The sequence below is a fragment of the Malus domestica genome, chromosome 04, assembly GCF_042453785.1.
Source record: "Malus domestica chromosome 04, GDT2T_hap1".
Taxonomy (NCBI): domain Eukaryota; kingdom Viridiplantae; phylum Streptophyta; class Magnoliopsida; order Rosales; family Rosaceae; genus Malus; species Malus domestica.
Window position 1 is genome coordinate 21,728,359 of NC_091664.1, and position 24,896 is coordinate 21,753,254.

Here is a 24,896-nt window from a genome sequence, read left to right on the forward strand (position 1 = left end):
AGCTTAGTGAGGTCCCAAGGATGCTCGAAGTGCTTCATTTAAAGGTTTTGGATGTCGGGATCGTGTGGACGAAGTTTGGCCGGTTTTCTTGGAATTCTCCGGTGAGTTTCCGTGACTTTTAGAGCTTTAAATTAGTATCATTGTGTTCTACAAGTTAAGAGCTTCATTTTGGTATAAAATACGTGAAAAATGGTGCAAAAACGAGTGAGAAATGGGCAGTTGCAGGTCTGCCCAGAATCCGGTGCTGGTGACATAGTTCCGACGTCTGGAGGTTAAAGGTGATGCGTGTGAGGCCATGCCCTCCCCGGCGCGTGAGCCATAAAAAAAAATTTCTAAAAATATTACGATGTTCGTGAGGTTGTGTAGATCACTGTGGTATATTCATATACCCAAATTGAGCAATGTATGAGAAATTATTAGCTAGTTTTGCTTATGTGCTTTAAAATAACGTTTTTATAGTTAATTCGCATATAGGTGAGGCCTATCCCGAGGACAAGCGTATCCACGGGCGACTCGGGGGTTACGACCAGTCGACATATCATGAGTGGGCTTTTGTTTTCAGTATATACTTAGATACATGATATATTTCCTAGAAATGCATTTTTTAAGGAAAGTATGCGTTGAAATAATATGCCAAATGCTTTTATAATTTGATTATGCATTTCATGGTTGTATATATATATATATATATGTGTGTGTGTGTGTGTGTGTGGTGCTGTGGAGGCACAGGTAAGTTCAGGTAAGTTATGTTTGATTATAGGAATCATCGATGATATGATATGTGATTGACTAATGTTGAGCTCATAAAACTGCACCTAGGGTGTTTGTGATTTAGCCAGAGATGTGAAGTACAGGCCTGTTTATTTACGTCATCTCTCGCACTATATGCTCATATTGGATCCAACTTAAGTGCACAGTCTTGTCGTATAAACCTTTATTATGGTTCCGACTCGTAGGTGACTAGCGATTTATCGTCCGGCTATTATGAGAGAGTAAAATTGAGCATAACTATATTACACCCAATATTGTCGTACATACCCCTTTTTAGTGGTTTCGACTTATGTGCAGTATATTGCCGTATAGGTCATTGTAGTGACTCCGGCTAGATTGACTTTTAAGCTATGAATTCAGCCGTATAGACCACCTTAGGGGTTCCAGCTAACATATCATATTTCCATGAAATCATTCTTACCTGGATTGTTTACTTTGTTATGATTTCAGATATATATCTATGTATATGCTTATATCTTAATTCTGGGAAAATCTTACATGTTTTACCGCGAGGGGTTAGTATGTTGATAAATGAAATGATTTTGTAAAACATTTGTTTTTGCCCACTCACGTTTTCTGTTTTGTGCCCCTCCAGGTTTTAAGTAAGCTTGCTGTTGGTGGCTTGAGGACGTCGGCAGTTCTGACTTATCCAAATAATAGTAGGACATTCCTGGTACTGTATAATTAGTATTTGTCCTACTGGACTACACCTAGACTTTTATGCTCTGATTAGGAGTGTTTACTGTTGTAACTAACTCCTATCACTTTCTGTTTAGTAGTGCACTCTAGTAATTTGGTTTTTAATTATTCGTATATTTCTTATCTTTATTGCTTCCGCACTATGCACATGGCTACATCACTCTCACGTGACGGCCAGCATGCCTTGATCTCGGTCGGGGTGTGTCAATATGGGTACAAACTAAAACTGAAAAGAAATTGGTACAATTTAAAAAAAGGGCTGCAAATTAAAATGGGTACAAACTAAATATAAAAATATATGATACAAAATTTAGCCATAAGTATATATATACACACACAATATCAAATGTAATGTTTCTAACACTAAATGAATATATTTAGAAATAAAATTTAATTATTTTGCATGTAAAATATTTAATTATGGAAATAATTAATGATGTTTATTAAAACCAATGGACCTTGATCAAAAATTGAAAATGAATAAGATTTTAATCAATGGAGTTGAAAAAAGAGGGATGTGAACCTAATTTACCCCTGCATCACATCTTAAGCACTGAATCTTACATTCAAAGAGAGTTTGAACCTTGGCAACAAAAGTCTTGAATACTGAATAGACATGACACTCCCCTACCCGAATACCTAGATGGAACCTTACATCGGGTCGTGATGGCCGACACTTCTAAGGTAACGTAAGCCAAAACATACGTAAAGGATGTGAAACTATAAGTTCAAGGTAAGGCCTACTAAAAATTTTGCATAGTCTGCCTTGAAAAGTGATTAAAACCAACATGCATAAAGCGTGGTTCACAATTGTTTAACAACAGCACGTCCCCGATCCCCGAAGGGTCACAACTAATGGGTCCCAAATCCTTCATTACAAGCATGTTCATAGTTCAAAACATAAGTAATAATGTGCATGCGGAAACTAAGGTATTCAATAGAAAATTTAAATGTTTTATCCTTGCGCAGATGGATTTACAACAAAGGTCGTACAATAAGGATTTGTCACTCTACATTTTCGGGAGTATATCTGAGCGACCTAGTAATCCTCGACGTCAGCTCGATCACCGTCGGGTCGTTCAACCGATAATGACCTGGCTAATCAGCCTCCCAAGGAACATTTATATGTGTCAGAATTCCAATTGGGCGAGGGAGTGCATCCCATGCCCGTTACATCATCATTTTACGGTCAAAATTGACCAAAAATTCAAAGGTCTCACATTACAAAAAATTCGTAAGTTGATGTATGACATTGTAATGTAGAAAAGGTAAATATGAGTTTGTTATGTGACCCAAAGTTAAAGTAGTAAATATAATTTACCCTTATCGTTTAATTTTTTCTTGTCTTCGATCCCCTTATAACAAAAAAACAAAGATAAAAATGGTACACCGTACACAGTAACAAGAAATAAAACATGGGACACAAATCTATATAAAAGTAACTAGATAGTGTGGTGATTCAATGATAGAAAAACCACATTATTGTGTCACATTGTAACTCACCTTTCTAGGAGGTAATATTTTATTTTAAGGGGAAGGGCATATGGTACAAACGCATAGGAAAAGCTACATAGGGACATGAAGGGCGAGTGTCCTTGCCTTTCGCCTGAAATGAAGTCCAAGAGCGACGGTCCACCCCTCTGCTTTTTGTTTGAATCCTTACTGATGTGCCTCTGAATTTTTTGTTATGAATTCTTTGATGGGTTGTTGAAGGGGGATTGGAATTTGTTAATTTATTTGAGAGACCGTTCGAGGGAAATTGAAAAGAATGTAAATATGAGTCAGTGAGAACCTTACAGGTGGACTTGGAGTTAGACCTGACAATTTCTTACACGACCCGTTAACACGACGCATAAACGACACGAAAAAAAAAGAATTCAGGTCAACACGATAACTAATCGGGTCATTATTGGGTCACACAATAATAACGAGTCCTTAACAGGTTTACACGAGAATGACACGTCAGTAACCTATTTCGACACGATAAGAAAAAAGTTATTTTGATGATTTCAGGTCGGGTCATATTACCCGTTTACTTTATTGGATATTACACGACACGACCTGTTAAACTATCGGGTATGACACGAACACGAAAAACACGACACGAATGCCAGGTCCACTTGGAGTGTTCCAGAATTTTGGAGGGAACGGTTGGGTCAGGAAAGTGGGATTGAATTACATAGAATTTACATGGGTGCCATCGTTTTTGTTTGGTGAAATTGGCGAGTGAGTGGGTGGCATTTTGGAATGAGTAATGGTAAGGAAACTAAATTTATAAACTAAATGAAGTGTCACCAATACAAAATAAATATGTTTATCAACGATTAAGTAATATTCCAATCACCAACTTCCTTGTTATTTAGTTTACAAATTTAATTTCACTAACATTACTCTTTTAGGAATTTGAGAATGTTTTGGGCGTGACAATGGAATGACGTGGGCAAAATTAAAGGGTGGTTTAGTGATGCGGTGGCCGGTTCGCCGATTACTTTTGAGGCATTGCTTTTTGCCAGATATATCGTCTGAGCTTTTGGGTTTGTTATATTGGGCTGGTCAGACATTGTGGGGTTGTAGGCATGGGGCTAATGCTTCTTCATTAAGCCCCAAACAAATTTGAATTGGAAAGATGCAACTAATGTTGAATTAGGTTAAAGAATAAAATAAGAGTTTAATTATTTTTAATTCTATTAGTTGTTCTTATATTTTGATTTATATATGCGATTGAAATAGATATTATATAAAATTTCATGAACAAAAATATTGAATTGGGTGGTTTGGCCATTGTTTTAAAGTCAGCGCATAGCGCTGTTTAGTCCCGCCTAAACATTAGGCGCCAAATCACAATCCTAACTAAAAATCGTTCTATGATGTTCTTGGTCAATAGTACCCCTTTTTGTCAAACAATTTTTAACTTCGCCACTGTACTTACGCTACGTACGTACATACCGGTTCACATGCCGAGGGGTCAGCTTCACAAAGCCAATTTATCGTATTTCAATTTTTCTGTTAATCAAGGTTAAAAAAAACAAGAACTATAGTACTTTATTACAGAATCTAATCAAGAAATATGACCTTTTTGCAACAACAGTTATTACGGTTCAATGGCTCGTCCTTTGTAATAATAAGACAATCTTATTAGTTTGTAATCAACGTCCTCCCTACAGAGAAATTTTTAGTTGTAACGGAAATATAAATGGTATATCACATGTTTTAATAGGAATTATGAGAAATTTTATTTTTTAAGTTATTAACTTTTTAGCACATATATTCCACCATTTATTTAATGACACGTAATATATTATCTCATATGTCGACCACATTGAAAAATCTCTTGTATCTACATGTTGAATATATCAAAGTCAAGAACAAATAGTTGACGTTCGATACGCTTCCGTGTTCCAACTACTTTGCATTAAATTTAACAATCCTTAATAACAAAAAGTTTGACTCAGCCAATTTTCCAAAAAAAAAAAAGAAAAATTGACTCAGCCAATGGATGGCGACTACCACTGTTTTCGCCTTTCTTCTTATTAGTTTAATGTTTTGGTTTCCAGCAAGAACGCAATATATATATCCACAGCCAGCTTTCACAGAATATCATCAGCACATCCACATTTAGCTATTTCATTAAATCTTCTTCAACCTTCAGTATTATACGTAGCTTTCTTATTACCTGTTAACCGATTACCACTTCAAGTGAATAAACATCTTTAGTTACAGATCAAGCAAAAATACATGGCAGGTTTCGACAGTCAAAGATGGTCTCTAAAGGGCACGACTGCTCTCGTCACCGGCGGAACCAAAGGCATCGGGTAATTAAAATTATCTATTTCTTCTCTTATTTGTTTCTGCATCTGATAACTCAGATCAGTTTATTTCATGGGTGTATTATTCTAATTTTTCAAATGCAATTTTTTTCAGATATGCCATTGTGGAAGAGCTGGCAGGACTTGGAGCAACCGTGCATACCTGTGCCCGTAACGAAGTGCAGATTCTTGAGAGGCTTCAAGAATGGGAAAGTAAGGGATTCAAAGTAACTGGCTCGGTTTGTGACTTAACCTCTAAAGCACAAAGGGAGAACCTCGTCAAAACCGTCTCCTCTATTTTTGATGGCAAACTTAACATTCTTGTAAGTTCATTTACGACTAAATAAATAATAGTTTAAACCTTAATTAGCAGCTTAATTAATATGAAGAAGGTTTTGACATGGCTACATATGGTGCAACATGTAGGTAAATAGTGCTGCGACTTGCACACTTAGAGGAACTACAGATTACACTTTGGAAGATTTCTCAAGTATGATGGAAACCAATGTTGAATCTCCCTACCATCTTTCTCAACTTGCAAATCCTCTTTTGAAGGCCTCAGGAAATGCAAGTATTGTCTTTGTTGCCTCCATTGCCGGTGTAGTAGCTCTACCGAAACTCTCTGCCTATGCAGCAACAAAAAGTGAGCAACTAATTAATTTTACAAAATATAGAAGTTTATTTAACTGCAAGACCTCCAAACGTTAATTTCATTTCTATTTTATAGGTGCAGTCATCCAAATTTCAAAGAACTTGGCATGTGAATGGGCAAAAGACGGCATTCGTACTAATGCTGTGGCGCCATGGGCTGTCAACACCGGAGTTAAAGTTGAATCTGTAAATACCTTCCCCTCTGCCTATATATATTCTTGAGTCCTTGTGCCTTACCAAATTTTATCTTTAATAATAATTTGGGCAACTAATCTAACAATTAAACTTGGTTTTGCATTCTCAGGATGGTCATGCTGATGATTTCCGACGCCTAATAGGTCGAACTCCCATCCGCCGTCTTGCACAGCCTAATGAAATTTCATCTCTCGTCACCTTCCTTTGCCTGCCAGCTGCTTCTTACATCAATGGACAAGTTATTAGTGTTGATGGAGGATTTACAGTTAGCGGTTTCTAGCGAACTCATCTCATAAATGCATAGGCTGCAAAATAAGCATCCTGTATATGTATCTGATCACACATTAGCCAACAGTCCCAACAGTTCCTTTATTATTTCCTCTGGATAATAATCAGTCTATCCAATTTATCGATTGTAATTCCACATTCATTTGTTAATAATAAGCTTCATGCAAATTGTCAAATCCAATAGTAATGTTAATGAAAAGCCTAATATGAGTGCTAACTTTGTAAGTTTTAAGAATAAACTTAACTTATACCTCGATTGGATACAGCTAAATGACCAACCTACTCTTGCTCCAGCTTAGTGATACGATCGAGGTTGCTCTTTCTTCACCGCTTATAAATATAGTCAGAGGCCTCCAAACTCAGAACCTTCGTCAAATTCAGTCTCTACTATTAAATAAAACTTTGAGTGATTATTCAATCAACTTAATTGCTTTTCATCACAAACCCAAATTCTTTCCAACAAAAGTCTCTTAGCTTTTCAACTATAATCTCAAAGCCTTCATTCGAAGCAAACACTGCCTATGATCCCTAAAATCTAAAAATTTTATAGCTTTGCCACCCCATGGTACGATTCGGTTGATGTGTCATCTCAATCCCCCACCAGTACAAAAAACTGTTTGTGCAACGCAGGTTGTGTTGCGCAAAGTAAAAAAATGTTGCCTGAAAATTAGCCCCACGACATCTTTGTCGCGCGCAAACCATCGCGCAAAGGTTGTGAAAGCAGGGTTTGCGGTACGAAGAAGTAACATGTGTCTCACAAAAGGCTTTTGCATGACGACAGTACCTGTGTTGCGCAAAAGGTCTTTGCGCGATGACAATACCTGCGTCGCGCAAAAGGTCTTTGTGAAACGAAGAAGTAACATGCGTCGTGCAAAAAGGTCTTTGCGCGAGGACAATACTTGCGTTGCTCAAAAGGTCTTTGCACAACACATGTTACTTTTTCGTCGCACCCCTTTTTTTCTTTTTCTTTTTTGACAAAATATTTTTATTTAATTTTTAATAAATATTGTTTTAAATTATAAACAATAATTAATAAACCAAGAAAAAATATTTAATTATAAAATATATGAAAATGTACATACAAGATGTTTGAACATAAAAGAAAAAACTACGACAAGTAGTCGTCTGGGTTTAATGCATCAGGCTACTGGGTATCAGCTGGGCAAAATGGCTGGAAGGTCAAAGGTGGAGCAAGATCGAGTGCTGGCATCGGGATTTGGAGGTTGGACATCTGTAAGGCCCGTAAGATCATGCTCATCTTCTCGTCCTAGGTCGAAAACTGGGCTACAATCAAGGCTTCCCCGGCATCCCAGGCTACTTCATGGGCCGCAATCTTATCTTTTAAGGTATCCACTTCCTCCGTTAGGGCGATGACCTGTCATGTGATTGATCTGGAAGAGGAGGCACCCGTCTCACAAACCTGCGCCTTCCCCATACCCCGAACAACCTTGCCATGACGACGACCAAGCTTCTCATCTAAGATCTCAGCAGAACATCAATCACCTACAATTTATAATTGAACATTTGACAAGTAAACAAAGGAACCAACTTGCACCCAAATGGCAAGATGATAATCTTAAACACCTTAATTTTGAACGAGGTGCTTCACGTCTAGCATCTTGAATTTATTCACATTCAAATTTTCATTTCAATATATTAGAACCAGAGTATGGAAAGGGTACTGCCTAAAGAATGGCAGCACGGACCACTTGGGAGCATGCAGCATTTGTGCACATGTAATGCACAATACCCTAGAGTCAGAACAAAAAACATAGTATTCTAATTAAATGCATCAAAAAGTGACACGATGAGTGCTCTCATTAACTTCAGAAGCTCAAGTCTAAATGCAATCAACACAAACCTGACAGAAAGCTTAAACATGTAACAAACTAAACTTGATGAAAGGTCCAGGCCAATCATCATGAATCCTTTAAAACATATAGATACAATACAAGTAAAACTAACTGTCTTGCAACTTGCAAGGATATCTTGTTTACCGTACTCTACAAAAAAAACAGGAAACGGTGCACGAATCAAGAATCTATAAAACAAAGCAAGGGATTGGTTAAATAGTTACTTGTTTCAAGCTGGAAGTGCCATATCCACTGTATGAAGATGACAAGAGTGGTTGAACAAGTGACCATTTCTCTTTGTCCAAAGCAATTGCAAAAGGTTCCAAAGTATCTGTAAATCGCATAAAAGAAAGATATGAAAGGAATAACACATTATCAAAACTTTCTTTAAGCACCTCACAACATTATGCAGTGAACTTGCGTTTATTAAATGAAGAAAACCGATGTGAGTGAAAATCATACATATGATGCAATCTAGTCACACAAACAAGCATTGGTGATGGAAAACAAAATATCACTTCTCTTCAAAAGTATCACGTCCTGATCCCGACATACGTCCAGGATCGACACGTGACCTCGCTAAGTATCCGTATCTCTAACATACTCCACCTCCGGGATATGGGCAAAGCACAACTCAAGATCCAATTGCGTAATAATTTTTCGTATACTTTATGGCTGCATCTAATATCCTCGTTAGACTGCATACGTATCCTAAATCGAGATCAAGCTACTCGTAGTTCGTCATACACTACACTCGAACAATCATCACATAATTCACTATATCTCCACACAATACCACAATTTAGGGCATGCATCATATCAAGGAACAGTCAACGAAGCACAACATTAATCTCTAGCCATATTGGTCAACGAGCCTAATCATAATGACAACAATTACAACCAACATAATTCCATAATCACATCAATCAATAACACATGCCATACATCGAAATGCAAGGCTAAAGCGACACAGTTCGGCCGAAGCCTACATTTTTGAAGCTGTCTCAAATGAATCAATCCAAGGAACCAACGAATCAAATGATGTGATTTTGGACCACTCAATGAAATCCATCAACATCGGATTCCGAACCACTCAACGGAACCAAGACACCAAAGGGGATTCCGAACCACTCAACGGAATCCGGAATCCAAACCAGGATACGATTTCAAAAAAGTAAGGGGACCACACCAATTGAGGGCCCAATCTTGGTTTTTGTTTTTGTTTTTTTAGTTTAGAAATGGGTGAGCCCCATTTTCAATTCCAAAACATGATTTTAAGAGTTTATTTTTCAACCGTTTAGGATTTTAAGAGTTTATTTTCAACTGTTTGTTTGATTAAGAAAACATATACAAACAACAACTATTTTTTTGTGTTGTTGATTAGAAAAAAATGTTGTGCTTCGTGTTTAATTTTCTAGAATGAAAAATTCATAAAAAAAATTAAAAAAAATTGATGAAATTTAACATTGGTAGTTTAGAGATCTAAACCGAAAATATAACTAAATTGTGATAAGATAATCCAATCCAATGATTGTTACGAAATGAAAATCTTCGAAGAATGTGTCAATCAGAGAAATAAACCAATAGTTGTTATGAAATGAAATCTTATCTTGTCTGATTTCATAGAAACAAACCAACATATGAGATTGAGATAAGATAATCAAAACCAATGATTGTTATAAAACGAAATCTTATCTTGTCTGATTTCTTAGAAACAAACCAACGGATGAGATTCAGATAAGAGAACCTGCAACGGTGCGTAAGTGATTAAATCTAACTTTGTCAGAATTTGAATTTAATTAGGTTAAAAAGTTCATAAATTAAAATTTAAGATAACACGTCCAATAATCAAGTTTAGAGAAGTTACGACAATAATAAATTTACCGCGTAATTAAATTACTACATAATAAAATATATAGCCCCATATAGAGCCCGAAAGATATATAGACCCTTTTTAGAGCCCCAAAGATTCCTCAGAACTCTAAATTGCCCATCATTAGGATGCTCTTGGGCGTTTGTTGCGCCGGCGTAGTTCGTTAATTTGAGACTTTTTCTTCGGCTTCGTGTCATTTGGAATTTAATACTTGATATGGCTTCGTGCCATTTGAAGTTTGACGGGGCTTTGTGGCATTTGTGTCTTGTAAATATTTGTTGTGAACCCACTTTTACTTTGGTTTTTGACTTTGTCTCGGTGCCATACATCTCATACTTCTTGAATAAATTCAACTTTGATGGATGCCATGTTCATAAAGCCCATATAAGTAATATGGAAGAGCTACTCTTTTTTTTTTTTTAGTTCGTGGATAGCCTTCTCATTTAATTTGGGAGAATTGTATTGCAACAAGTACCAGAAAAATGACTAGTCATAATCATGACTAATGTTTGAAAGCCACGTGATTGGCTAAGGTTCTGGCAGTAGGTATTGGATACCTCTTTTTGTCGCCCACTTGCTCAAATATAATTTCATATGCCTAGCAAAACCAATTTGCTTTCAGTGCCCGGCATAAGCAAAGAAAATAAAGAAAACTTTGCTTTAAAAAAAGGGAACTTTAACGAAAAGCACCCGGTACTGTTCACTTTAACGAAAAACCACATTTTTACACTAAAAAGTCAATCTTGGTACTATTCACTTTACCCTTTATTTTGTCCTTATCATTAAAACTCAAAGTTTTCAAGCCCTTTTCATTAGTTTTCTTTTAAAAAAAATGTCATTCCTGCCAGTAGAAATGATATGTGGATGGTGGACCACAAAGTGTTAACCATGATGGTTCTCTGTCACTATGTGGACCTTGGTTTAGTCAGAGCTTTAAGTCATCTTCCCATTGTAACTTTTCCCTTCTTTATTATATATATTTGTGGTGTTTGGATCGGATCAAAAAGGCTCAAAAGATGGAAAAACATATATGGCAGCCCTCTCCTTTTTATTATATATTTATTCTTCTTTTTGGATTTTTCGACCTCATGCAGTATGGGTCCTTGAACTCATTTAAACCCACCAAACTCCTGACAACAAACTTTACTTTCTCTCTCTTTTTTTTTATGTGACTTTTCCAAGTCCAAAAAATTTCTCTTCCTTTCTACGTGACCAAGCTCCCACGTGAGGTGCAGCTTTAGCTTTCCCCTCTCTTGCGAAATGGCCCCATAAATCCAGCTTTTCTTGACTCTAAATTCCGGTGGTTTTCCTCTAGAAGCAAAAAACAGCCCCGCAATACTTGGGCTCTTAATGATTTCGTAATGTTTTGAAACTCTTTTCAGGTTTATCAGCGGATGAATTCAGAAATGAATAGGGGTAAGATTGGTGAGGTTTGAACTCTTTTGAATTGCTCCAATTTTATCCTATTTTCCTCCTAAATCGCGGAGGCTTCTTATGTAGGTCACCAATTTCTTTTCTTTCTGCTGCCTCGGCTCTTCACCACTTGCTTGTCCTCTTTTGGTGGCTCGAATTCAAAGCAAAAGAGGAAGAAGACAACCAGCAGGTGACCCCCGTTTTCAGTTTTTTTTTTTCTTTTCTGAATTTCATTCGCAGTGGGTTGAAGCCCTGAACTGTGACTGATTGGTTTAATTAATTCGTGCAGAAGTAACAACATCTCTTCGATTGGTTGTTTGGACAAACAAGTGTTAATTCATGGCTTCAAAGGTGGGAATCTGCACTTTTCAATTGCACTCTTAAATTCGTAGTAACGTACTCTTCATGTATGCTATACTTGATTGTTTTTTTTTAGTGCGTTAACGTGAAGGTTGCCATATGAGTGAGCTTCCCCAATTAATTTAGAGATTTCAACAACAAGTTTTCCCTTCTCTGTAAACTAGGGATAGTTTGAACTCTTTTAAACCTAACTTCACGTGGCACATCAAGCTTTTCCCTTCTTTGTAAACTAGGGATAGCTTGAACTCTTTTAAATCCAACTTCACGTGGCAGGGAAGCAAATATCTTTTATCTATTTAGATTAGCAAATTTTTCTTTCTTTGTCTTGTAGCATCTGTCAGTCTTGTTTTAATGCCTTTGGTCAACATTTGATAGCCACACTTTAAGCCCTTTGAAAGACACCTTCTTCCTTTCTTTTGTCTTTATCAAAAGTCGAATTGAGGAACTCTTTTTTTTGTGGAATTGGACCAAGCATGAGTCGGTCAAGGGAGATTTTGGCTTCTTTTCCTTTGCAAACCATCTTTACCATTTTTTCCTTATCTTTCGAACTCTTGACATAAAAGACTTTGGTTGGAATTCTTGAACAATACGTCCTTTTCTTTTTCCTTTCTCTAGAGTAACCTTTGAAGTCAGAACATCAGGAATTAATCACTTTCTTGGAGCATATTGTTCCACTTTTGCTAACAAGCTCATGCACTGCCATGACAACAACGGTTCCTTGGCATGGACGTCGAACATGGATTTCTTTAGATTTGATTGGAATTTCACAGGGTGATTTAGGCCACCTCGAAGAAATTCATGGGATTCTGGGGATTATTTTTGCTGCAGTTAGTGGGGAGTCGGGCTGCTCAAAGTCTTCACCTCCATCTATTTGGTGCAGGAAGATACCAAACAACAAAAAAAACAAGACGGCTAAAAGAAAGATTAGGAAAAACAAATCCGTTGTTGTGGACCTCTGCATGTTCTTCCCCTTCCTTTTATTTTTTCCTTCTATTTGTTTCTCTATGGTGGTCTATGCTGCAACGCTTTTTATGTTGCTCTGTTTTTTATTTTTTTTGTTCTTCCTGCAACGAAACAAGAGAAAAAAAAAACAATAATTTAAATAGAACTTGTTTCATACCTGGTGATGAATATTCTTCTTTGGTTCTTGACTCGAAAGCACGAACGATTGAATTCCTTCTCTTTTTGGCAGCACTTCGTTGCTCTGAGTAATTTCTCTCAATGTTTCTCTATTTTTCTGCAGGGTATCCCCTCTCTTTGTTCTGTCCCCCTTTTTTGTTGCAGCTGATGCCTATTTATAGGCATCATAGGAGAGTTCTAGAGCTTGTTACGTGGGGGGAAAGATGGAGGGCATGACTTCCTGCCACTCTCTCTTAACCTCTCTTAACTGACCCCACGTTTTTTTTCTTTGTTGCAGGAAAGGGGGAAACCTGTTTATTACTTCCCCCTTTTGTAGGAAATTTTCCTTATTTTACTTATTTATATTTTTTTATTTGTTTATGGATATTTAGTTTGTATGTAAAGCCCATTCTTAACTTTTTGGGCTGGTTTACATTTTTATTTTGCCTTGTAGTCTGACCCAATTTGTATGGACTCTATTTTTTTTATGTTGTATATTTTTGTTGTTCAACATTAATATATAAATTATTAATATTTTATTATGATCTCGGTGACCGGAGATGACGAGGAGTCTATCGGGAGTGGTTGTTGAGCATGACGAGGACGAAAGAGGATAGTCTTAGCTAGTCTCATGGTTATTGGGGGGTCTCGCTAAGACCCCTTAGTGAAGGGTTTTGTCCATGCTAATCCCCTTTAGTCTTATTAATGTTAGTCCTAGCATGAAACAAACACAGTGTTGGACTAACAGCTAGTCCAGTCCAGTCCCACTTAGTGACGGGCAAACAAACGCCCCTGGTATTTTAGATGAAATAAATCAGCGCACGCTCCTTTTTTATTTTTCCCAACGCAGCCTTAATTCTATCCATCAACTGTTTCCTTTTCCCTCTCTTTTGATTGTAAAAAATAAATTATGATGCTCTGCTTGCCCTAATTGGAGATTCAATCGAAAATTCTGGAGTTGTATCAGAGATTCCGAAGCACAATCGGAGTTCTTGTAAGCCACTACAACCATCTCCATCTTCTCTCTTTTCTAATTCCATAAGTCTTGCCATGTGTTTCTAGGATTTCTGTCAAATTTGAAAGCCAATTATTATTTTAAATTTCGGATTTATTTCCTAATTGGGAATGTATTGTTGTTAATATGTTTACATGAATTGATTATATACTTGAGGGGTTAAAGAAATCCCCTGCCTTCAAGTTGATTGTCAAGTGAATTCCCTGAAAATGACACGCCCCGACCCTGATATTCCCCGAATACCAGGTTCGACACGTGTTGGCCGACACCCGGGGATGACGAAAGCCATTAATTGATACAAAAGCTAAGAATAGGAAATAAATAAGGGTTAGAAATTTAAAATACAAAGAATTAATAATTTTAGGAACGTGCTCAGAGCATACAACTAACCTAATCTCTAAAAAGGATTAAGATAAAATTGGATGAATAAGGAAGTGGGTCCTACATCGAGAGGATCTGAAGATGCTGCTGCGGAAGTGTCTTCACGCCGGGATTAGGTGCCTTGATTCTAAGTCCTGAATGGGAGCGCAAAACAAAGGTGAGTGGACCAAGTTTATATATATAATAATAATAAAACAGTTATCAATGTACTAACCCCCAAAGTTTATATATAATGAAAACTACTAGCATAATAAATGATGGATTTAATAAAAATCCTAGCATGCCAAATATCTCAAAAATCACATCGCGGAAATCAAAACAATAAATGCATCATAAATCGTCTCGTAAACGCGGTGTGCTGCTAGAAAGATCACTGAATAAATATAACTCCCGGCCCAATGTCTGCACCTCAGTCTCTGTACCCGTAGCCAGAGATAACTCTCTCCCGGCCCAATGCCTGTCTCCGTGTCCCTCAGCCTTTCGCTAGGGATTATTTCTCCCGGCCTACATGCCAACACCAGATCCTCGCCCCAGGCGGCATAGTGTCCACTAGGTACGCACAAATAGTTACGTCTCTCTTAAATAACCACTTTATAGCATAGGTTACCGATCATCGTCTACACTATAAAGAGGGGTTCAAAAACATGTTTTGGCATCCTATCGTCATCTATCAGATAGTCTACCAGTTCATGGTTTTTATAGAAAATATGATATATATTAAAATATAGCTCAATATAAGCTAACAATTATTTCCTCACCATAACACGAGACGAAATCAATAAATTCAGTAAACAGGATTGATATAAATCAATTCACAAAATTCGTAGGCATGCTAATCATTTATGCAATTACTATTAAATCATGTAATTTTAGAAGGGGTCCACTCACAGTACTTAGTTGCCAAAAGCTGCGCCACTAGCGAAGACGGAAACGTCACAATAAATGCCCCTAAGCACATAAAGAGTCCAATAATTAAAACTATATAATAGCAATTGAATTTGGGAAAACGGACATTGGAACCGGATTCAGAACGTCGTTTTACCCTAAGAAGGGTCCCGGACGAAAACCCGAAAAGTCAACCCTAAAGTCAACGTTGACCGGGGGTCAACGGTCAAATTAGGTCAAACGGGTTTTAGGCTTGAAATCCGGATTAGGGTTTAGGTTTAAATAAAATAGGGGATTTGGGATTGGATGGGTTTAGGGTTTAAAAGGATTTTAGGAACCTAGGGTTTTGGGTTAAAATGGTTTTAGGGTGAGAATTGGGGTTTGGGCTTTAGCCCAAACACACACATACTACAAATACACACACACACACACGGGGCATGCATGTGCATGCATAAACACATACACATACACACCTAACACACACACACACACGGGCACAAAATCACAAGGCCTTAAGGCCTTAATAAAAATAAATAAAGAAAAACAGGGCTTTAAGCCCCTTTTAAAAACCACCGGCCCAAGGCCCTTTTTAGGGTTTTAAAACCAAATAATAAAACTTAAAACTAAAGGCTAGGGTTTTGGGCTTAAGACAACACGGGCCTAAGGCCCGAGGAAGAGGGAAAGGCCGGGTGGCCTGTTGCCAAGGAAGAAGAAGGCCGGGAATTCGGCCGGAAAACCACCTCACTTTAAACGGCCATAACTTTGTCACTACTCAACGAAATCAAGCGAGAAAAAAGCGAAAGTTGTAGCCCTGGAAGAGAAGAAGAGAACGATACCTCACACGATGTCTAACTCGCCGTGGTTTGGCCGGAAAACGCCTCGAAAGCCGTCGGACTCGCCGGAAACTGGGTAAGATTCAAATGCGTATAACTTCTTCAATACGCAACGAAATTGAGTGAAATAAAAAGGAAAGTTATAGTACTCGACGAGACGAAGAGATTGATACCTTACACGCCGGCCAACTGGCAGTGGTTTGGCCGGAAATGGCCTCGAAAGCCGTCGGACTCGCCGGAGGTTATTTTCCCCGAGTTGAGCAGAGGCAAGAGGAAGAGGAAAGGGACGAGGTTTAGATGGTGATGTCCTCAGCAGATGGCGTGGCTGAGTGTGTTGCTCGGGGAAGAGGGAGTCGTAGCGAGGGAGAGAGATGAGGTCCGAGAAAGAGCTACGGGAGAGGTGAGGGAGAAGAGAGAGACCGGTAAACATAAAAAAAAAACAAGGTGGGCCCCATGGGCTCACCAATTAAGAACTAAAAACCATTTTTAAATAAAATGGGGTGGGTTTTAACAGAAAAAGTAAGTATATGGCACTTGATTGTTGCGTGAACAGGGATGAAAATCTTTTGTGGTGGGCAAAGTGAAGAGAAAAGGAGTTGGGTTTAGAGACTAGTAGATAAAATTCATTGATTACTTGTTGAACCGGGATGAAGATCTTTGTATGTGCTGCAGTATGTGTAGTGGGAATGAGGAGTAATTTTTGGAGTGTTAGTGGTAAATGATGTGTTAATGGGTTGTTGTGTTAAAGGGAGGGGCCCGTGCCCCACCGGCGACCATATAGCTTTGCCCCTGCATACACGCCATCAGTTCAAGGAATTGACACAATCCCTAATTAACAAGAAGTTTGACTCAGCCCAATTGGAGGGCCACTATTACGCTGTTTGACAGTTTCTTGTGATATTCATTTAATCGTTTGGTTTCAATATAATTTGTTTTGGTCAAGCAAGACTTCTATACATACACACTGATTGCATAGAATATGAGCACAACACATTTTAGTTCATTCTTCTTCAGTCTTCAGTAATATACAGAGCTTTCTTCTTGCCTGTTAGCTAAAGAACATTTGGGGGTTATAAATATTCAGTTTGTGAAGCAAAATACATGGCAGGTTTCGACAGCCAAAGATGGTCTCTCAAGGGCATGACTGCCCTCGTCACCGGTGGAACAAAAGGCATCGGGTAATCAAATTACCTATTCTCTTCTCTTCAGTCTTCACGATAGTTTCTCTTCAGTCTCCAGTTCCTATTAGAGAATAGAGCCTCTCAGATCGTAGATATAATTATGTGTGGGAGGTTCACTGTTAATATCGTATAAATCATCTGGGATAAGACCTCACACTTAATAATAGTTGGTTAGGTTAGGGACATTATTCGTCATGATGATGTTGAGCTATATCATTGGTATAAAAGTTTGGATTTGTATCCTCTCATGAGCCCAAGAAGAGAATCCTCCTGACCAAGGAGTGTAAGGAGTGTTGGCTGTTGGATTTTTATCCAACGGCTACAAACAGAAGGATCCTTTATAGTTATAATAATTATAGTCGTTAGATGAAAATCCAACGGCCCACACTTCTTGATCAGGAGGATCCTCTCTTTGGGCTCAGGAGAGGTTCCAAATCCTAAAAGTTTGTCAGTTCTCATATATATTTGTCTCTGTCTTAACTGGTTGCTAGTTAACTAACATTGTTGTTGGGTGTGCAATTGTATTAGATATGCCATTGTGGAGGAACTAGCAGGACTTGGAGCAACCGTGCACACCTGCGCTCGCAACCAGGCACAGATTCTTGAGAGGCTTCAAGAATGGGAAAGTAAGGGATTCAAAGTGACTGGCTCGGTTTGTGACTTAACCTCTAAAGCACAAAGGGAGAACCTCATCAAAACTGTCTCCTCTATTTTTGAAGGCAAACTTAACATCCTTGTAAGTTCATTTATGTCTAATAAAACCTTAATTCACAACTTATTAATTAATCTGAAAATATGACTTTAGCCCCTAAAATTTAATTTTCTCTACATAAAACCCGACATAAGATTTTTACTAAAATAAAACATATTGACTAGATTTCATATCAATAAATTCATTAATTATGTTTGACTTCACATTTAAAAAAAAATTGGATGCCTAAAATACCCTTATTTGGATGTCTAAAATACCCCTATTATGATATACATAATTAATGTCGCAGATTGTAAGGGAGAATTAATGATTTTACATAATAATAATAATAATAATAATAATGTTATAAATTCATTGCCTAATATATAATAACATAAAACATGTCTAATATATGTTATTATACATGCTTAATTAAGTCAATAAAATTATATTTTACATATTAATGTAGGTAAATTATTTCACACACATATTTTTTTTTAAGTGCCTGATATATGTAAAATTCATGCAAAATAATTTACTTACATAACAAAAGAATGCTATTTGATTCATATAGTGCACCTACGTATACTATTAAAATTTAAAAATGTTAGATTGCTTAAAAAAAGCAAAATAATTTACCCAATATATGTAAAATACATGAAAAATAATTTACCTACATAACAAAAGAATGATATTTGCTTCAAAATCAATTTACTTATAAAATAAAGCAATGTTATTTGGTTTGAAGTTAATTTACCTATTATTTGTACATATATCTTATAAGAATAAAATGTGCCAAATATATGTAATAATATTTGAAAAATATTAATGTACCTACAAAATATATATTATTCGCTAATCATAAATATACATATAGGTAAATTTTACAATATATATATATATATATATATATATATATATATAATAGGTCAATTACCTTTCTACTTGGTAGTTTTTTCAATTTTAGGTTTTATTTGGATGTTTAGAATTATGTGGGTTTTTATTCCAAAAATAAGAATTGCAATGGTCTATATCTAAAGATAATTAACTAATTACCATAAAATGGATTTTGACTGTGCTACGTATGGTGCAATATGTAGGTAAATAGTGCTGCAACTTGCACACTTAGAGGAACTACAGATTATACTTTGGAAGATTTCTCAAGTATGATGAAAACCAATGTTGAATCTCCATACCATCTTTCTCAACTTGCACATCCTCTCTTGAAGGCCTCAGGAAATGCAAGTATTGTCTTTGTTGCCTCCATTGCCGGTGTGGTAGCTCTACCGAAACTGTCTGCCTATGCAGCAACAAAAAGTAAGTAAGTAATTAGTCTTCCAAAACTGTCTTCCTATTTTTTTTTTCTGAGCTTCTCCAGCAATAACTGCCTCACATGAATAATGTGTCAAATCACTAGTGTTGTTGATTGCAACCTCCAAACATCACTACCACTGCTATCTTATAGGCGCAGTCATCCAAATTTCGAAGAACTTGGCATGCGAATGGGCAAAAGACAACATTCGTACTAATGCTGTGGCACCATGGGCTGTCAACACCGGAGTTAAAGTTGAATCTGTAAATATCCAACCCCTTCTACCTATATATTGTTCAGTCCTTGTGTTTTACCAATTTATTTAATATGTTTTAGGCATATCTTATCTAACAATTAAATTTGATTTTGTATTGTCAGGATGGTCATTCTGATGATTTCAGGCGCCTAATAGGTCGAACTCCCATCCAACGCCTTGCACAGCCTAATGAAATATCATCTCTGATCACTTTCCTCTGCCTTCCTGCTGCTTCTTACATCAATGGACAAGTTATTAGTGTTGATGGAGGATTTACAGTTAGCGGCTTCTAGCGAACTGAACTCATCAATGCATAGGTTGCAAAATCTGGCATCCTATCTATCTGATCACATATCACCTACGAATTCCAACCATATTTCTTCAATTATTACCTATGGGCAATATCAGTCCCTCCAATTTGCTGACAGGTTCACACCTCTAAGCTAGTAGCAAGCCCCGGGGAAAAGTCAATGCAATGTTCATGGTTGTTAAAAAGTCTCTATAATTTAAGCGTTTACTTTGTAAATCGTAAGAACAAGCATAATATGAGTGGCCCCATACTTATGATTGATATAATTCCTTTGTCAACAATTGCGGTTTATAAGATTTTTCTTTTATTGAATGATGTATTTTATTGAAAACCTCAAAAGGCCAAAAACCTAACCAAAAGCACAAATGACCAGACAAGAATAAACATTAAACATGACAAGAGCCGATACGTACTATAATAAGATAGACCATCGTGTGACTAGATCATGACCAGGGAGGAAGGAGGTTGGGAAGCCCATGAGATATTGCATACCCTAGAGTTGGCCGAAAGAGAAACTGCATGTGCAGCTCGATTACTAGAGCGCAAAGCACAATTTGCTTAGAGTTAGTTAATCTCAATATTAACCTATACCATGGACAACAAGTTGACAAAGTCAATAGACGTACTTGAGTACTTTGGTGTCATCGTCATCAATGTCATGCTTTTTTCCTTGATGATAACTAATAAGCATGATTTTTTTAATCTATAAAAAATGTATATAATTATATTTATTTCTTTCATCACGTTATATGTGACTTGTGATGTAATATAACATATATAGCACTTATTGTAGGGAAAAATGAATAATTGAATGGAAAATGAATGAATTAGACATTTTTTCCTAAGTCAAAGTTAAATTATCATTATCATTCAATTTTTTACTCATGCTAGAAAACGAAAAAAAATCTTACAATTGAGGCCAACTACAGCTCATGCTTTCCAACCTAACTTCTGGTTCAAGTTGGCCAAGTTGGCTCATTCTTTGACCGCAAACTAGCAGAATTCTTAGCAAAGATGTGATTTATGGGCTATCCTTTCTTTCATACAGGCATCTATTATTTTATAAGTTTCTTCCTCTTGATCAAATTAGTATACGCTTCCCTACGGCGAATTTTCAAGGTTAATATGTTGACAACAAAAATTGGGTTACGTAGTGCAAGTGTAGCTATTGGGGTTCATACGTGAAATAACATCCTCTGACACCATGAAGAAAGTTGAAATTCTACTATAAAACTAATTGGCTATATGGGAAATAGCCAGCATATTTACAAACACATACAAAATCTCTTCTTTCTCTAATGTGGAATTCATGCTCTCAATACCAATACCAATACCAATTAAACAGAATTTCCGTGCCTAAACTAAAAGAAGCTATTTCTACCACATTTTTAATTACCTGATTTATTACTAGTTGAGATTGATTTGTAGTTACTCTATCTCTTAAGCAGACCACCAGATGATCAGCGTGGTGAGCTATAGAACTTAGGGCTGGTTTGGTATTGCTGTGCTTTGAAAAAAAACTGTTGTGAGAATAAGCGGCTGTGAAATAAATCAACAGAGTGTTTGATAAACTTTTTTGTAAAAGTGCTTTTGGAAAGAAAAAAAGCAGTCTGATAATGAGTCTTTTCATTAAAGGAGTACTGTAGCTCTGTGTGCTTTGAAAAAAAACCAGTTTTCCAAAGCTGTAAATAGTAGCTTCAGCTTTTTCCTTTGATTTCAGCTTATTCTCACAGCAGCTTCCAAAATAAGTCATTTTTTTTTTCAGTTTACAAAACACCTAAAACCCTCACAACTTTTTTTCATGAGTGCTTTTTTTTTTAAACACCTCACTCTCAAACTACCCCTTAGCATTACGAATTCACGCTATTGCTAAATACATGATCAAATATATCGGAAGTCAAAGATGCCAAATATTTTGGATCTTGTGCCTTAGCCTTAGCCTTAACCTTAGCGTTTCACATTCGAAATCATGTCAGCCCGTCAAAGTCAATTTAATTTGTAAATAGAAAATCGACGAATAATACATTTTCAAAGTAAACCCTTTGACTGTTCTTCAAAAACAAAAAACAAAAAAACAAAAAGTAAACCCTTTTGACGAACATTCCACGTAAGCAAACATTTTTTTTTTCTTTTTTTTCTTTTTTTTAAGGTAATAGAGTTTGAGTGAAATTTTCATATCTATTATATATATCCCTCAACGACTAATATGCACACAATTACTCATTATTTATTGTATGCATTTGCTTTCCCTTTTTACAATATTTATTGTAAGAAAAATTTATCTACATATCATCTATGCGGTAGGTATCAAAACCTATGTATCCAAATTATCCATAAATTTGGTATCAAACGCATCCACATTATCTACAAATTCATTTTCAAACTCATTCATATTATCCATATAAAAGACTCAAATATAATAATTTTAAGCTAAAAATCATTTTTTTCTACATAAATAACATTAAATTAGAAAACTAATGTTTGACAAAAAAAATTAAAATTAGAGAGTATAAAATAGGCATGAAACAAAATTAGAAATGAAAACCCTAGCTATTAATTGACTTTATCATCTCACAAAGATAAGTCACAAGAAAATATTACCAAACAAAAGTCAGTAATACGCATTGCTGAACTCTTATCAACGTATTGAATTGACAAAACCCTAATAATAAGTTGGACTCAGCCAAAGGATGACTACTACGTAATACCTACCGTATATTTTATCCAATTTTTTTTTTATCAATGATCCTTTCTTCTTTTTAATTAATTAAAATATTTTGGTTTCACTTTGGGTGTTCAGCAAGAATTAAAACATTAAAACTTTGGTTTCAATTTGGGTGTTCAGGAAGAATTAATATATTTAAAACTTTGGTTTCAATTTGGGCGTTCGGCAAGAGTTAATATACACTATATGTATATATATATATGCAAAGATTTCATAGATTATCAGCACATCCACGTTTTAGTTCATTCTTCTTGAGTTCAACCTTCTGCACTAAACTCAGCTTTCTTATTGCCTGTTAAGCAATCAACAGTTCAAGCAAAACATACCAATGGCCGGTTTCAACAGCCAAAGATGGTCTCTAAAGGGTATGACCGCCCTCGTCACTGGTGGAACTAAAGGCATCGGGTTAGCTAGCTCTCTGATCTCAGTCTCGCTCTCTATTTGTTTCGTTACTATTTAATAGATTCATATCAATTTCTCTTGCTGACATTGTTCTTATATATATAACTTGTGCATTAGATATGCCATAGTAGAAGAGCTAGCAGGACTTGGTGCAACCGTGCATACTTGTGCTCGTAACGAAGCACAGATTGTTGAGAGGCTTCAAGAATGGGAAGATAAGGGATTCAAAGTGACAGGCTCAGTTTGTGATCTCACCTGTAAAGCTCAAAGAGAAAACCTCATCAAAACCGTCTCCTGTATTTTCAATGGCAAGCTTAACATCCTTGTAAGTTTATTTATTGCCCTTACTTTTCTCTTTCTTTATGTGTTATGTGTCAAAATTTCCGAGTTGGGTCAATGGTGTACTATTGATCACATTAATATAGTTCCAGCTTAACCACTTGCACAGTCTGGCATGTGGTGCACAAAAGGTGGTGGTGCAATTAAGAGCGAAATCATTCAGTAGAATTGAGTCATGATTTTTTCTATCAAGTTTCCGATGTTTGGATTGCATTGTTCAATATTATCTGTGACTCTACATAATAATTATTATTAGACCTTAAGAGCTAACTATTTTTGCTTTGTTTTTCAATCTTGGTTTAAAATCTAATTTTCTAAGTGATATTTTATTTGGCACAGGTAAATAATGCTGCAATATGTACTCTCAGAAGTACTGCAGATTACACTTTGGAAGATTTTTCAGGCATGATGGGCACCAATGTTGAATCTCCCTACCATCTTTCCCAACTTGCATATCCTCTCTTGAAAGCCTCAGAAGATGCAAGTATTGTATTTGTCTCCTCTATTGCTGGTCTGAAAGCTCTACCCAGACTATCAGCCTATGCAGCAACCAAAGGTAATATATTGCTTATTTTTGTTTTAGTTAAAATAAGATTGCAAATAGTTCTCACCTATACAAAGCCCTAAAAAAAATTTCTGTTTTTTTCCAAATTTGCAGGAGCAGTGATACAGATTGCAAAAAATTTGGCATGTGAATGGGCAAAAGACAACATTCGTACAAACACTGTGGCACCATGGGCTGTCAACACTGGGGCTAAAGTCGAAAATGTATGTAGCACTCCCCTCCGGACAATTATTTTTCTGAGCTTAATTAACCTTGATTTGTAACAATTTAATTAAACTGCATTAGGTATATTGATCTGACACGTTTAAAACTTGATCATTTTAAATTATCAGGATGATCATGCTGAAGATTTCAGACGGCTGATAGGTCGAACTCCCATCCGTCGTCTTGCACAGCCTAATGAAATTTCATCTCTGGTGTCCTTCCTTTGCCTCCCTGCTGCTTCTTTCATCAATGGACAAGTGATTAGCGTTGATGGAGGATTCACTGTTAGTGGTTTCTAGCAAACTCAGTAGTAATATGCAGGGTTGCCAATTTTCAACCTACCATCAGTGTTATCCTTTTCCATTAATTTGAAGATGTATAGATTTACATTTAATCAATTTCTTAATAAATCTTGTCCAAAAAGTATGTAAAATGTGTACATTGGCGTTTATGTTGTTTTTTTTTAAGGATAATACATTTTAACGTCAGTTCAAGCTCAAGTACATATATTTGCCTCAACTGTTGAGATATTTCAAATGTGAACAATTTGGATATTTATGTAGGAAATAGCCAAAACATGAACAGGTGAACCTTTTATTAAGTTTCTCATGGAATTTAGAGATAAGGGCTTAAATAAGATGATCCTTTCAATCTACCTAAAGGGTTTTCTAAATTTGAAGGAGAGTAGTATTCCTGATTATTCGTAATTTAATTGAATTATATATACGGGTCACTGTATGATCAAATTCTATTGAGTCTGACTCATATT

General features: G+C 36.4%; 3 protein-coding genes and 2 long non-coding RNA genes across 6 annotated transcripts; 4 read left to right on the plus strand and 1 right to left on the minus strand.

The window, feature by feature from the left end:
* Window positions 1–4,915: 4,915 nt before the first annotated feature.
* On the plus strand, window positions 4,916–6,591 carry LOC103433451 (tropinone reductase homolog). Its single transcript, XM_008371715.4, has 5 exons — window positions 4,916–5,282; window positions 5,392–5,599; window positions 5,703–5,919; window positions 6,004–6,113; window positions 6,232–6,591. The coding sequence occupies exons 1-5, from the start codon at window positions 5,206–5,208 to the stop codon at window positions 6,400–6,402; spliced, it is 783 nt and encodes a 260-aa protein (XP_008369937.2). The 5' UTR covers window positions 4,916–5,205; the 3' UTR covers window positions 6,403–6,591.
* Window positions 6,592–11,419: 4,828 nt separating this feature from the next.
* Window positions 11,420–13,565, plus strand: LOC114824568 (uncharacterized). The gene is made up of 4 exons (XR_011579815.1): window positions 11,420–11,552; window positions 11,637–11,739; window positions 11,839–11,900; window positions 13,153–13,565. It is a non-coding gene; the product is annotated as an uncharacterized lncRNA (long non-coding RNA).
* A 789-nt stretch (window positions 13,566–14,354) lies between these two features.
* On the minus strand, window positions 14,355–16,818 carry LOC139195180 (uncharacterized). Its single transcript, XR_011579816.1, has 4 exons — window positions 16,316–16,818; window positions 16,146–16,214; window positions 15,313–15,372; window positions 14,355–14,558 (listed from the first exon to the last, which is right to left on the minus strand). It is a non-coding gene; the product is annotated as an uncharacterized lncRNA (long non-coding RNA).
* Window positions 16,819–16,965: 147 nt separating this feature from the next.
* Window positions 16,966–20,204, plus strand: LOC103427594 (tropinone reductase homolog At2g29360-like). Of its 2 annotated transcripts, none has more exons than XM_008365662.4 (5): window positions 16,966–17,320; window positions 17,852–18,059; window positions 19,115–19,331; window positions 19,480–19,589; window positions 19,705–20,204. In XM_008365662.4, the coding sequence occupies exons 1-5, from the start codon at window positions 17,244–17,246 to the stop codon at window positions 19,873–19,875; spliced, it is 783 nt and encodes a 260-aa protein (XP_008363884.1). In that variant the 5' UTR covers window positions 16,966–17,243; the 3' UTR covers window positions 19,876–20,204. The 2 variants fall into 2 exon arrangements, with proteins under 2 accessions (XP_008363884.1, XP_017185678.1); XM_017330189.3 differs by having other exon boundaries at window positions 17,104–17,320; window positions 19,432–19,589.
* A 2,533-nt stretch (window positions 20,205–22,737) lies between these two features.
* LOC103427593 (tropinone reductase homolog At2g29290-like) lies at window positions 22,738–24,632 on the plus strand. Its single transcript, XM_008365661.4, has 5 exons — window positions 22,738–23,022; window positions 23,137–23,344; window positions 23,698–23,914; window positions 24,017–24,126; window positions 24,256–24,632. The coding sequence occupies exons 1-5, from the start codon at window positions 22,946–22,948 to the stop codon at window positions 24,424–24,426; spliced, it is 783 nt and encodes a 260-aa protein (XP_008363883.2). The 5' UTR covers window positions 22,738–22,945; the 3' UTR covers window positions 24,427–24,632.
* The last annotated feature ends 264 nt before the right edge of the window (window positions 24,633–24,896 follow it).